At 39.0% G+C, this 14,131-nt stretch overlaps 1 protein-coding gene across 2 annotated transcripts in view; it reads left to right on the top strand.

The window, feature by feature from the left end:
* Nucleotides 1-14,131, top strand: part of SMAP1 (small ArfGAP 1) — a 175,203-nt gene that overhangs the window by 56,042 nt on the left and 105,030 nt on the right. For both annotated transcript variants that reach the window (XM_034766216.1, XM_034766215.1), the window contains one exon: nucleotides 1,914-1,994. In XM_034766216.1, coding sequence (XP_034622107.1) covers nucleotides 1,914-1,994 — 81 coding nt within the window. The remainder of the gene's footprint in view (nucleotides 1-1,913; nucleotides 1,995-14,131) is intronic.

The raw sequence follows: 14,131 nt of genomic DNA, 5'->3' as shown, positions 1-14,131 counted from the left end.
ATTGGGATGGGGGGGGGGTAGTAGCTGTGGGGTATACAAGACAAAGCTCCAATAATCGGGACTGTCCCTATAAAATCAATACATCAGGTCACCCTACTGCCACATGCATCTTTGGGTTGTGTTGTTAGTTCATTTAAACCTTTTTGTTTACCTCAATTTTGTGAAGTGCTGTGTAGATGTCAGTGATTCTCCTGCAGGTGCTGTTCAAAGAAATATAGATCAGTCAGTTGCTTCAGTGAAGGTGGCATATATGGTACCATTCCCAGACTCACAAAATATAGTTGTACCTCCATACCCCCCATTCATTTCCCATATCTTCCCAACAGTTTGGCACCTGCAGCAATATGGTAACAGCTTTTGCAAAGCTTGCATAACTCTGCCTAGCATAAAGTTATGATTAATGCATAATATTATTTGTGGTCCCAGCTTAGATTAAACTGGTGGCTTGCTGTGGAATGCTATCGGACAGAAGGAAGAAGGAAAAGAGCAGAAAGTTGATGTAATCAAGGTCAATTAAGGTAGAAAGGTTATAGTACTGTACTGTAATGCAACACTGAAACTTTTTTGGTTTCACTGTCTGCATAACAATACAGTATGGGTTCCCTCTTTAGACTATTATAGTACATCGCATGCAAGTAAAGCCATTCAGTGATTTATAGGCATCATTTGTGCAAGCTTCAAAGCCTAAAGGCTCTTAAGTTTATTAATGTCATGCATGACAGGCATAAAAGTTAGTTAATTTTAAGCCTGATTTTTCTTATGTCACCTGACACTATCTGAAAACTTTTGGGACAAATAGTATGAGGCTAAATTTTCAAAAGCACCCAAGTCACTTACGAGTCTAATTCCTATGCCAAAGGTGACTTGGGTTCTTAAGTTCCTCAGTGCTTAAGGTCAATTTTGAAATGGGATTTGTGCTTTTCAAAATTTTACCCATTAAGCAAGCAGGGATTCAACCATGGTTTTTGTGTGAAGAACATGGTGTATTTTCCAAAAATTATAGCATTTTCTCTGCGTATAGAATGAGTTTGGAGAATTTACAAGCAAATTACTTAATAAGTTAAAATTAATTTTAAAGTGGGTCTTTTAAAAGTTTAGGACTCAGTGTCAGGCATTTTCTTATCCAAATGATCTTAAGAGAATAATTCAGATGCCTCAAACTTCACAAATAGTTAAAACTAATGTATCAGGACTGTCTACACGTAAGACTTTTTTAAAAATAGGATTATTGGATATTCTTAACTGTTATACCTCATTACTGAAAGATTATCCTTCACCATGGCTGTTCATCGACACTGAGGGGGCAGGGGGGAAATCATGCATATCTTTAAAAATTAGTTTATCCTAATCGGGGCCCACAAATGTATTATAATTCACTATTCATAACTTTATGCTAGACAAAGTTATGCAAGTTTGTGGAAAAGCTGTTACCACACTGCTGCAGATGACAAAATGTTGGGAAAATAGGGAAAACGAACAGGGGGGTACAGAGAAACTGAATAAAATTGTAGTAGTTGAAAATGAACATTGCTTTAACTACTATAGTTCTCTGAACTCAGATTATACATTTTAAAGTTATCATTTCCTATTCAGTCACAGGTGTAATGAGGTGTGTTTGGCCCAAAACCACTAGGCTTTTTAACTAGACCAGAACCTTATTTGAGTTTGGTAATCTCTATTTGGAACACTGGAAGCTACCATACTGACTACGGACTATTACTATAACACACATGAGGAAAGTACAATAAATAATTTTACTTATTTTCAAAAATTATAACTTTAAGATGTGTAATCAATTTCTATATTTTATATGAAGACTTTCATTTGTGTTCAGCAGGACTTTTTTTTAAATTTAAGTTAATATTATTTGCAAACATTTTTTCCTAGCAAGTAACATACTCTTTCTTTTACAGAAGGAAAAGGAGAAAAAGAAAGATGAGAAGAAGAGAGAGAGGGAATCAGAAAAAACATTGAAGCCCCTAACAACTGAAAAGGTAAGACTACTTCATGTTGTTTCTTTTAATTTACAAATGGATACAGTATTAGGCCATGTATTGTGCCTGGAGTTAGATAGATGTATTTGAAATATAAAAAGATGTCTGAATAATAGTCCAAATTAACTACTGTTAATGGTTCATGAATACTTGAGTGACTGTCTGACCTGCAAAGACTGACAATGACAACTTTCCATCCATTTGATGGGACAGGGAAAGAAGGGTTTGTATTAAAATGTTTATCTGATCCTAGTAAAATAACAGTTGACAAGAATTAGACGTAGATAATTAATGTTTCAAAAATACACTATTGCACTCATAGTTACTGTGTATTTTTCATGCGTATGTTTTTTTGAAAACTGAGGTCTATGCTGTTGACTAGTGTCAGTTTACATACAGTTTACATGAGAGTTCTGGTCTGTAGATGCGGCACAGAGATGTATCTGAAATTAAATTGTATAATAATAGTAATATGGATTCACTGCTACAGTATGTTATGGAACTCTGTCATGGATTGAACAAATAACTTAAGTGAACACCAAGGAGGGAGAAGAATAATATTCCGAATATCAAGGTCTTTCAGATTGTGCAATGGAATTAGTGGAGTCTGCAGTACTAAGTACAGTTAGGACTAGACTGGAAAAAGTAACAATAAATACTTTTTGGAAACAATCCTGGCAGAGGAATGGACTAGATGTAATGGCTTTCTTCCCTAATCTCTGTAATTTCTGTGACTTCGTAAGTAGATGTTTAAGAACAATTTGTTTAATTTTATTGTAGCAAGGAAATAAAGCAACTAGAACAGTATAATGTGGGGATAAAGTTTCAAATTGTTACCCATCTACACACATTTTGAATACTCTTTTTAACAGAGACGACATTACTATGTACTTTATAAGAATAAATGTATTGTTAGCCATGCTCACTCATTTAGTGAGATACTTATAAATGAATACCTGATCCATTTTATACATGAACCTACACAGTTTATCGTTTGCAGGATTATTAAATAACTCCAGTCCAAATAAATCCTGACTAAATGCTCTAATAGAACAACTTTCAAAGAAACAAACCAGTTCAATGTATTTACTTTTTGCACAGGCTGTGTGAAAACTTAATTGTTTTAACTTTACCGAAAGAACTACATTTCAAACTAAAGTATGTTTTCATGTCAAATCTGTTTTGATATAAGAAGTTCAACAAATACATTTCTTTGAAAGTATTTGTAAAGATGCTTTCTCTTGTGACAGATGATTCATGTCATCTGTGAAAAACAATTAACATGTTTTTAGAACTTTAATCCTGCAGTGTAGTCCAATACTATATATACTTCATTGGAGTCTCTATCTGCCAGTTTATTTTTGCTGTGGGAATGTAGTGTCACAGCTGCATAAAAATACCATCTTTCATATCTCTGTTGTTTTATTAATATTAAAGTGTTTTGTTCTGAATGTTCACATGTCAAACTTATTTGTCATGTTGTAACTAATCTTCCATGAATAATATCCCAGCATCTTGATACCAGAAATTCACAAAAATTTCCAAAACAGAAAAGTTTAAAAGAAGATATCCGAATGCATGTGTCATTGCTAGCATGAGCTTCTCAAGATATTTCATGTAGTTGAAATGGAAATGAGAGAATTTTTTTTACTGAACATACCAGAATACCAAGGTACATCTTTATGTAATAATAAAAAAGTAAAATACAACCAAGAAAGCTGGGAGTGTGGGGGACAGGGTTACTTTCCTTTATAAACGTGTCAGATAGTAGCACACATTCTTAGTTCTCCACCTGTTAGTACTTTTTGTTTTTGTTTTTTGCTCTTGGATTCTGATGTTTTTTTTCAAGATTTTAGGTTAAAAATTGTGGTATAGTCTTGTCCTTGTTTTAAGATAAATCTATTTCCAACAATTATTTGTTGTTTAAGATTTTGCCTGTTTTATTTACTGGCAAGTCACCAACAAAATGTCTACAGTCATGATTCTATTAACTTGTCCTCTATTGGTGATTTTATGTATCGTTTTTCAAAATGTGTGGGGTTGGGCTTCTCGATTATTCTCTATCTGTGTTTTTTTTTTTTTAAAGTCATTAGCTGTTCTGAAGAAAATCTTGGAAATGTGACTTGAGTGTAACCAAGGAAAGCAGTATCTGCCTGAGGCCTTGTCTACGCTACAAAATTAGGTCAACATAAATAGCTTTTCATCACCCTAGTTGTGCATGTGTCTACGCTAAAATTTGTTTCCCACTGATATAAATTCTCCATTATGCTGACATAGTAACATAATTTCCCCAAGCCACATTGATCCATGGCCGATGTACTGAGGTTGACGGAGCGCAAGTGTAGATGCTGTGTTACCAAGGTCAACCCCATCAGTCCTCCAGCTGCTGTCCCACAATTCCTAACACTGACTGCTCTGATCACCATTGTGAACTGTACTGGCAAGGGGTCATATTGTTTGAAAACCCCTTCCCCTCACCTGCTCAATTAATGCCACCAACAATCTTGAATTGGTTCTCGCTTTGTCCCACAGCAGTTTGTGCAGGAAATCATCTTTTCTTGTGGCTCTGCAAATACTGGAGGATTGTGAATCCTGTGCTTCCAGTGCTAATGACAATGGTGCAGAGTTGTGCAAGCTCTGTGCCTCTGTCAGACATGGCGAACACCGACAAGACCTGCACAGGTTCATGAGATTTTCAAAATACGCGTGTAAGTTATGGAATGGAGATGTCATTATGGAGTGGAGAAAATTGCATGATGGAACTTGACCACCATGCATTGGCAAAACTTCTCAAAAAACAGTGTGCTGGACAGTGGTGAGCTACATATCAGGATACCTTTCCATGGTGCACTGCACTGTACATTGAAACAAGCACTCATGGACAGTACGACACAAAGAGCCATCTATGCATGAGCACAAGCTATATATTAACTGTGGTGGCTTTATGCAAATGTAACTTGCAGTGGCAAAAATTTGTAGTGTAGACATGCCCCAGGTTTTCAGTACATGTGAAACAATAGCTGTAAGGTGTGAACTACCCTGTTCATTTCAATGCGTGCCAAATCAGATGTCAAAGATGGTACTTTAAATGTCAGTATAGTTAACTATTTCACTGCTCATCTAAGCAGGTAATAAAGGAGAGAAAGTATTGTATCATATGAAGAGCTACACAGTTTACTCTGAGGCCTTGCTTTCACTAGGAAAAAGGTGTATTTTTAACGTGTTAGCTGATCAAGGAAAATCTCCCCAGTGTTTACCTCAATCAGTTACATTAAAAATACAGCTGCTTTGCAGCTGTACACTTTCAGGATTGACACTTTTGAACTCGTTGGCTTTTTTCCTAATGTCGACGTGACCTTATTGACTGCTAGTTTGGATAAGCCTTTAATAACGCATGAAGGACAAAGTGGGTCCGGTGATATCTTTTATGGGATTAACTTCTGGTGGTGAGAGAGACCAGCTTTTGAGTTTATACAGAGTTCAAGTCCCTAAGATGAGGGCCCAACATGACTACAACAACACTGTATATATTTAATAACTCATGTCAGGGTTGACGTGTGTGTGGGGTGGAGAAGGAGATCACTTCATTTTCTTGAAAGCAGGGTTCAAGATCCAGAGGTTTGTGACAAGATATTTTTGTTCATCTCTTGGGTTTTCCCCATTTTTTTAGTCTGTGGGAAGCAGGCAGACAAAGCCAAACACTGAAGCTAATGCTATTCCAAGATATGGTGGTAATGATGCTGATGGCTTTGTGTAATGAGGCCTTGTAGCCTCAGGAGTCTTTGAGCACTGACAATGTTTGGCTACATTAAGGGAACTCTATCCATCAAAGAACTTTACCTTCCAATCAAGTTTTAAAGTATATTACCTTTACTTTGAAGAAATACCAGGATATAAATGAGCTGTGTGGTGCAACTTACCTTTTACACATTGTTTTCCTAATTGGCTTTGAGACTCTTGCAGTGACTGTATGCTTTTGTTCTTGATCCTTAAAGGATTATTGTTCCAACACAGCTCTCCCCTTCTCTAAAAATATAGTCTGTCAAGATAGTCCTGTGTCTTAAATCTTTAGCAAACAGGCAAAAATTCCTTAGCTCTTAGTGTTTGGATCCCTAAGGGTGGCAGATAAGTTGTGTTGTGAAAATTAAAATGTTAATGATTGAAAAGTGCTTGGAAGTGGTGGGTTTTTTTTTTTTTTAACAATCTTTTTATTCAGTGTATTGCACTAGTTTTGACCTCGGCTTAAACAGCACTGAGACTTGAATGGTTATTAATGTTTTTTACTTAGTGATTATGGTTAGAAAGGGGACTGTTAAAGTGGTATCACTTAATCAATAGATTTGCTCCGGTGTGTTTTTGGTGTATCTGCTTGTTTCAGTAACAAAAAATATTTTTTCTACTTCCGTTAGTGCTGCAGAATTTATAAAATATAGAAAGTGAGGTGGAGTCTATTCTATTTTATGCAATATCAGCAAAATTCTTAACCAAGTTCCAGTTGCATGCCAAACTTATCCCTGTGGAAACTTTAAATCTTGCTGAGGACAGAATTTGGCCCTCAGAATCTTTGACTAGTAAAGATGTGCACACCGATGTAGTTATTTTCTCATCTCAGGTTGAGTTTTTGCAGGCCTGGCAATTAGGGAAAAACACCCTTTAAATTGTAAACAGAGAACATTTACTCTTGAAACCTTTGAGACAATTGTCATGGAGAATCCATTATGCCATTGTTTTTGCAGGCTGACTTTGGAGAAGAACTATGCTGTAAAATCAGTAAGCAGAGTTGTTCTTCATTTTGCTCGCTTTGGGGATGAGACTGAGCAAGGGACATAGCATCTCCAAGGGACAGCCAGCTAGTAGTCCTCAAAAATACCAGTTATGGTAGTCATGTTCAGTAGTTGTATAAATAACAATTATTTTATTACAAGGATATAATAACACATTCAAATTAAAGTTTTCAAAGTTTAAAAATCCATTTGGCAGGGTGAATAGGAATCTTTTCTATCAGTTGAGTAAATGCTAAGCTTGCATTTAAAAATAAAAATGTTCCTAGCTCTTATGGGTTCAAAGAGAGTCTTCCATGTGTGAACCAAGTGTAATCAATATAGTGCTATCTTCCGAAGTCTGTAGTCACACAGTTCCAGTGCCACTTCCTGTTATCCATAGTTGCACCACAGTAAAAAGTGCCAGAATCTTATCAGTTTTATTGCAGCTATTTAGAACCCTGTGGGCAGTAGTGATACTGACAGAACTCCTGTGGGTTTGAGATCTATTATGAGCAGCAGCTGCAGAGGCAGTCACTAGAGCACTAGTAGACATTTTCCCATTGAGGTGGCCACTTAGGGATCTGGGGCAAAATCAGTACTTGGTCCTGCTAGTAAAGGCAGGGGGCTGGACTTGATGACCTTTCAAGGTCCCTTCCAGTTCTAGGAGATAGGATATCTCTATTAATTTATTTATTATTTATTTATTAGAAGGCTAGAGGACGGGCAAAATAGCAGAGGCCCCTCTCCACAGTCTTAGCAGCCAGGTGCCTCTGTGGTATGATCTCACTAGCGTCTGATCAACTTTCAAACTCCTTCCCTAGTTCCTTACCCCCTCTTGCTGCGATGAGTATATATGGGAGATCACTACTTCATTTACTCCTTTTACAGACTCCTTGATGATGTGGGAGGGTGGTGTCTTCGCTACTCTATACCACCTTCAGCTTTTGCATGAGGTTTTTCTGCTACTGTATCCCTCATCCAGACCCTGGTATTTGAGTCTTCAATGAGTAGCTCATTCTCCTATCTTGCAAACAAATGGTGAGCAGGGATTACTATTTATCAGACTTCTACTAGCTGGGTACTGATAGGAAAATGGATTTCTGAGTGAAGACTGGGATTAGCACTTTAGTAGGAATTCTAGCACTCTTCTCTGACCCCAGCTTCTGGGAAAGGGAAGGAGGGGTTATTATCTGCATGTTGTCTCTAGATAATGCCTCTCCAGCCATCATTTATATGGATATGTGGATGAATAGTAGGTTTAGTTATCTGTTAGATATCTGGTGTAAAGCCCAGAGTTCCCCATGGGAATCTTTCTGTTTAACACCTAAACTTCTTAAACGTATTTTAGGATTTATTCTCCAAATAATTAGAAGTACCTAAAAACACTTCCCTTATAAATGATAGGGCCCTGACAGTTGATCTGTTTTTCTTCTTTTACTAGGTTCTGTGTTTATAGTGTTCTTTTTATAACCAAATTTTAAATTACTTTAAAAAGTAATCTAAATGTAAGATGTTGGGTTCAAGTGGATAGTGGTCAAAATCTGATTTTGAATGTCTGAATTAATTTAAGCGCTAAAACTGTAAATACAGAAACAAGATATTTATGTAACTATTAAATCTGAATAAAATTATGTCCAATTTAAGTCTGATGCGGATGGACCTCTTCAGTTACTATTACCCTATTATTTTTTAGTACAAAATATGTTCTGAACCTTTCATTTTCTTAGAAAAACATTCTATTACATGAAGTTGTATAAACAGAATTTTATTTCAAATTAGATTTGAAAAGCACTTCGCTTTACATCAATGAGCAATAGGAACATGTGTGAATAAATTAAAATACTATATGCTGTGTTGATCGGACATCTAATTGGACTCTGGAAACATTACATCATATGCTGAAAAAAAATCTGTTTAGGACAAAAACAAGCATACCACGTGGCCATCTTTTGTACATCTTTTGAAAACTTTGCCTCTGTGCACTCCCAGTCCCTATTCAAGCCCAAATTAATGGTGGTAAATTTGCAAATGAATTTGTTCTGCAGTTTCTCTTTGAAGTCTGTTTCTGAAGTTTTTTTTGTTCAAGTATAGCTACTTTTAAATCTGTTATAGAATGTCCAGGAAGATTGAAGTGTTCTCCTACTGGTTTTTTTATGTTATCATTCCTGATGTCCAATTTGTGTCAATTTATTCTGGACACAAATAACTAAAACTGCAGAACTAAACATAATTTGCAGATTTAACGCCATTAATTTGGGATTGAATGGGGAGTGGCTGGCTCACTTACAAAAGCAACTTTGCCTCTCCTGGAATTGACACCTCCTCATCAATTATTGGGAGTGGATTACATCAACCCTGATTGAATTGGCCCTGCCAGCACTGGTTCTTCACTTGTGAGGTAACTCTCTTCCCTTCATGTGTTAGTATAATAATGCCTGCATCTCTAATTTTCACTCCATGCATCTGAAGAAGTGGATTTTTTACTCACAAAAGCTTATGCCCAAATAAATCTTAGCCTTTAAGGTGCCACCAGACTCCTTGTTGTTTTTGTACTTATGTTTGTTTTAAACCTACTACCTACTAATTTCATTGTGTGACCCCATAGTTCTTGTGTTATGTGAAAGAGTAAAATAACACTTCCTTATTCACTTTCTCCATACCATTCATGATTTTATGGACCTCTATCATATCCCCACCATAGTCACCTTTTTTTTTCCGAACTGAAAATCCCAGTCTTTTTAATCTCTCCTCAGATGAAAGTTGTTCCATACCCTTAATCATTTTTCTCTCTACCTTTTCCAATTCTAATATATCTATTTTGAGATGGGACAATCAGAACTGCATGGAGTATTCAAGGTGTGGGCATACCATGGATTTATGTAGAGGCAATATGATATGTTTTGTCTTATTATCTAGCCCTTTCCTGAGGGTTCCTAACACTCTGGTAGCTTTTTTGATTGCCATTACACATTCAACAAATGTTTTTCAGGGAACTATCCATGGTGACTTCAAGGTCTTTCATGAATGGTAACAGCTAATTTAGACCCCATCATTTTGTATATATCAGGGATGGCCAACCTGTGGCTCCGGAGCCACATGCAGCTCTTCAGAAGTTAATATCTGGCTCCTTGTATAGGCACCAGCTCCGGGGCTGGAACTACAGGCGCTAACTTTCCAATATACTGGGGGCAGGATGTGTGCTCACTGCTCAACCCCTGGCTCTGCCACAGGACCCCCACTCTACCCCTTCCTGCCCCCTACTATGACCCCCTATGAGCCCGCTGTGCCCTCACTCCTCCCTTCTCCTTCCCCCCCCCCCCCAAGCTTCCTGTATGCTGTGAAACAGCTGCTTGGGTGATGTGGGGAGGGAGGAGGAGGCGCTGGTTGGTGGGGCTGCCAGTGGGTGGGAGGTGCTGGAGCTGATGGGGCGGGGAGCTGCTAACGTATTACTGTGGCTCTTTGGCAATGTACATTGGTAAATTCTGCCTCTTTCTCAGGCTGAGGTTGGCCACCCCGGTGTATATATAGTTGGGATTCAGTTTTGCTAATGTGCATTACTTTGCATTAATCAACATTGAATTTTCATCTGCCATTTTGTTGCACAGTCGTCCAGTTTTGTGAGATCCTTTTGTAACTCTTAACAATCTGCTTTGGACTTAACTACCTTGAGTAATTTTGTATCATCTGCAAACTTTACCATCTCACTGCTTACCCTTTTTCATGGTCCTTTATATCAGTTAAGCATATTATTGATTGGTTCCAACATGGCAGATCCCAACTCCAAGAAGCATGGGTTTGAGATTTGCATTCTGTCCGGCAGTTTTGCTGGTGTCTGTGCACATTCAGTGCCTGAAGCGTTTAGGTAAGAATCACTCGTCAACATGTTGCACTGTCTATAGTACAATTAGTACTGGTGCCCGGAAGAGGAGAGAGAATAGACTACAGTTTTCTTCTGTTACAGTAGGCCTTATCAACCACACCTCAGGGAGCTGATGGATAGATATAAAGGATATAGAAGAGTAGGGCTGAATCAACTCTGGCTATTTTGGGAGCCAAGAAATTACCATCAGCGAAGGCATCTGCTTCGGCTCCAAGCTCCACTGCCAAGTCAACTGAACTTCCAATAGCACACCCTTGGACCAAATCTGGCTCAGTCGTCTTCTGGTGCAAACACTCTAAGGTTCGTCAAGCCTTACCAAAACTGACTACAGGAACTCCTCACTTAAAGTCGTCCCGGTTAACGTTGTTTCGATGTTAAGTTGCTGATCAATTAGGGAACGTGCTTGTTTAAAGTTGTGAAATGCTCCCTTCTAACGTAATTTGGCAGCCGCCTGTTTTTTCTGCGCTTGCAGGAAGAGCAGCCCGTTGCAGCTAGCTGATGGGTGGTTAGAACCAGGGTGGACCAGCAGCCCCCCTAAGTTCCCTGTGCAGCAGCTGTCCCTCCCCCCACTGCCATGTGCTGCTCCTGCCCTCTGCCTTGGAGCTGCTTCCAGAGACTCCTGCTTGCTGTATGCGGGGAGGGGGAAAGAGGGGGCTAATGTCAGGGTGTCTTCCCCTCCCCCTGTTCCTGCACCCCGCTTACCCCATCTTCAATAGAGCAGGTTGTGTTTATTTTTTCGAAAATATCTGCTAGGTAGCATACTACTGACAGCTACTTGTCATCAAAGAAAGGGTCAGCAAATTTGGAACACTTGTCTTTTTGTAAAAGAAAAATGCCTAACTCATCTTTAAGTTCGACAACTCTTTTAAGCACTTTGCCACGAGATGTACCACACAGAGGTTCGCTGGTTAAAAGATTTTCATGGTCACTCCCCATCTCATTACAAAGATTCTACTATTTAAAGGTCTTGTTTTTATAAAATTAACCACATTGATGACATCCTGTAGCACTTTGTGCACTGTCTCCAACTTCTTTGCTGCAATAGCTTGCCTATGAATAAAGACAAGTGCAAAATATTTCACTTGGGAAGGAAAAATCAAATGTGTAACTACAAAATGGAGAATAAATGGCTTGGTGATAGTACTAGTGAAAAAGACCTGGTGGTTATAGTGGATCACAAATTGAATGAGTCAGTAGTGTGATGCAGCTGCCAAAAAGACTAATTTCATTCTGGGGCATATTAAGAGAAATGTCATATGAAATATGTGGGAGATAATTTTCTTGCTCTACTCGGCACAGGTGAGGCCTCAGCTGGAGTACTGTGTCCAGTTCTGGGTACCACACTTTAAGAAGGTTATGGAAAAAAAGGACAATGGTCAATTGTTCTCCATGTTCACTGAAGGTAGGACAAGACGTAATGGGCTTAATCTGCAGCAAAAGAGATTTAGGTTAGATAGTAGGAAGAATTTTCTAACTATAAGGATAGTTAAGCTCTGGACTAGGCTTCCAAGGGAGATTGTGGAATCCCCCTCATTTTAAGTTTTTAAAATACCTTTCAGGGATGGTTCAGGTTTACTTGGTCCTGACACAGTGCGGGTGTCTGGACTTGATGACTTCTCAAGGTCCCTTCTAGCCCTACATTTTTATGATTCTATGAAGTGGCCTTGTCTTCACCCTCCTCCTCCCCCTCCCCCCATGCCGATGACTTCAACCATTTCCAAGAGCTTATGAAGAGAATTGTGGACAATCTACAAATTGCACTGGAAGAATATCTATATAAGCCATTGGATACTCTTCAGCTGTCGACTCTGGGACGTGTGGTACTTCCTATAAATGAGTAATTATTTGAACTGGTTAAAAGTGCATGGAGTACTCTAAGTACAATACCTTCTTCAACACTTAGCCAAACAGTCGGCCGTAATGATTGTTCGCCATTGGTCTGTTCCTGTGTGGCCACAAGGGCTTGACAGCCAGAGAGTCCAACATTGGAACAGACTTGATGAACCCATGTAATAGGGAGTCTGCCTCTGGGCTGCCTCAACCCCTTGGTTGCTGGAATTTTATCCCGATTGTCACAAGCTGTCCGAAGAACGGAAGTTCACTGGAATGTCTTGTGGCATTCTCACGACATGTCCAAAAAGCATAAGGCACCATCTGTGAACAATGGCACTGATGATCTGTAGACAGGAACAGCCACAAACATCTACATTACAAATGAAGTAATTCCACTTTATGCACCATATACGATGTTGGCATTTTGCATGGAAAGCTTCCAGTTTTGCCCAGTTTGAGCAGCGTAGTGTCCATGTTTCATACAACAGTACGGGAAGGGTACATACATAAATCCTGAACTTGATTGTTGTGCTGAGATGATGATTCCATAAACGACCATGGCAGATGCTGCGATGCCAATCTGATGGAGAACATCCATGTGAGAGTTGGAAGAACTGATGAGTATAGAACCCCAAATAGCAAAAGCTGGAGACTACTTTGACAACTTCATTATTCAAAGACATTGGAATTGCAGGTTAACCTAGTCCTAGATTTTGCAGCTTTGTCTTTGATTACGAAATATGGAGGCCAGTCTTAGCCCCTCCTCCTCCATTTGCTGGAGTGCCTCAAATAAACTGTCCGGGCTCTGTACTAGAAGAACGATGTCATCAGTATAGTCAAGGTCTGAGCACGAGAGATCACCAATCATAATGCCTATTGACCTGATGAAATCCATTGCCCGACAAAAGAGTGCAGGGGCCAAGACGCAGCCCTGCCTGACATCAGATACTGATTTAAAAGCTGCTGACATCCGGTTTCCCAGACATACACTGGCAGTGGTTCCATTATTCAGCTCTCTAATCAAGACCTGAAGAACGGTAGGGACACCTATCACCTTTAAGGCCTTCCATAGCGTGACATGATCAACTGAATCAAAAGCAGCCTTAAAATCAATATACGCTACGTGCAGGGGCTTCCTGAACTCATGGTGTATCTCCAATAAGCAGAGGGCTAAAATAGCGCCTAATGTGGACTTGTTCCTTGTAAAGCCTGACTGTTGGGGGCAATGCTTCTGAATTAACAGAGATCCAAGTGTGCCGGCAGTACATGCACAAACACCTTCCCTGGAATACAGAGCAAGGTGATCGGCCTGTAGCTCTTATATTCACTGTGTGGTCCCTTGCCCTTATAAAGTGAAATCACAATACTGTCCTTCCAGGTAGTTGGCAAGGTTCCAGTTCTCCACACCAGATGAAACAAGCCCCTCAGAATAAGGACCTTAATCTGCTTCATCTATTTGGGAGGAAAAAGTTACTCGCCTACTCGTCAGTTTAGAATAGTTAATTATCAGGCGGGTGTTCAGCTAGTCCCTTTTAAAAATGCATGGATTTTAGTGAGTAATTGGAGTAAAGGAAGTACTAAAAAGTAGGCATATTCATAAGAAGGGAGATGAAATCTCTCCATTTAAAATGGCTGAGATAACAAATTGATTATTTTCACAC

Source organism: Trachemys scripta, chromosome 3 (assembly GCF_013100865.1).
Source record: "Trachemys scripta elegans isolate TJP31775 chromosome 3, CAS_Tse_1.0, whole genome shotgun sequence".
Classification (NCBI taxonomy): Eukaryota; Metazoa; Chordata; order Testudines; family Emydidae; genus Trachemys; species Trachemys scripta.
The sequence above is the reverse complement of the archived record's forward strand: the minus strand, read 5'-3'. Positions and strand labels throughout refer to the sequence as shown.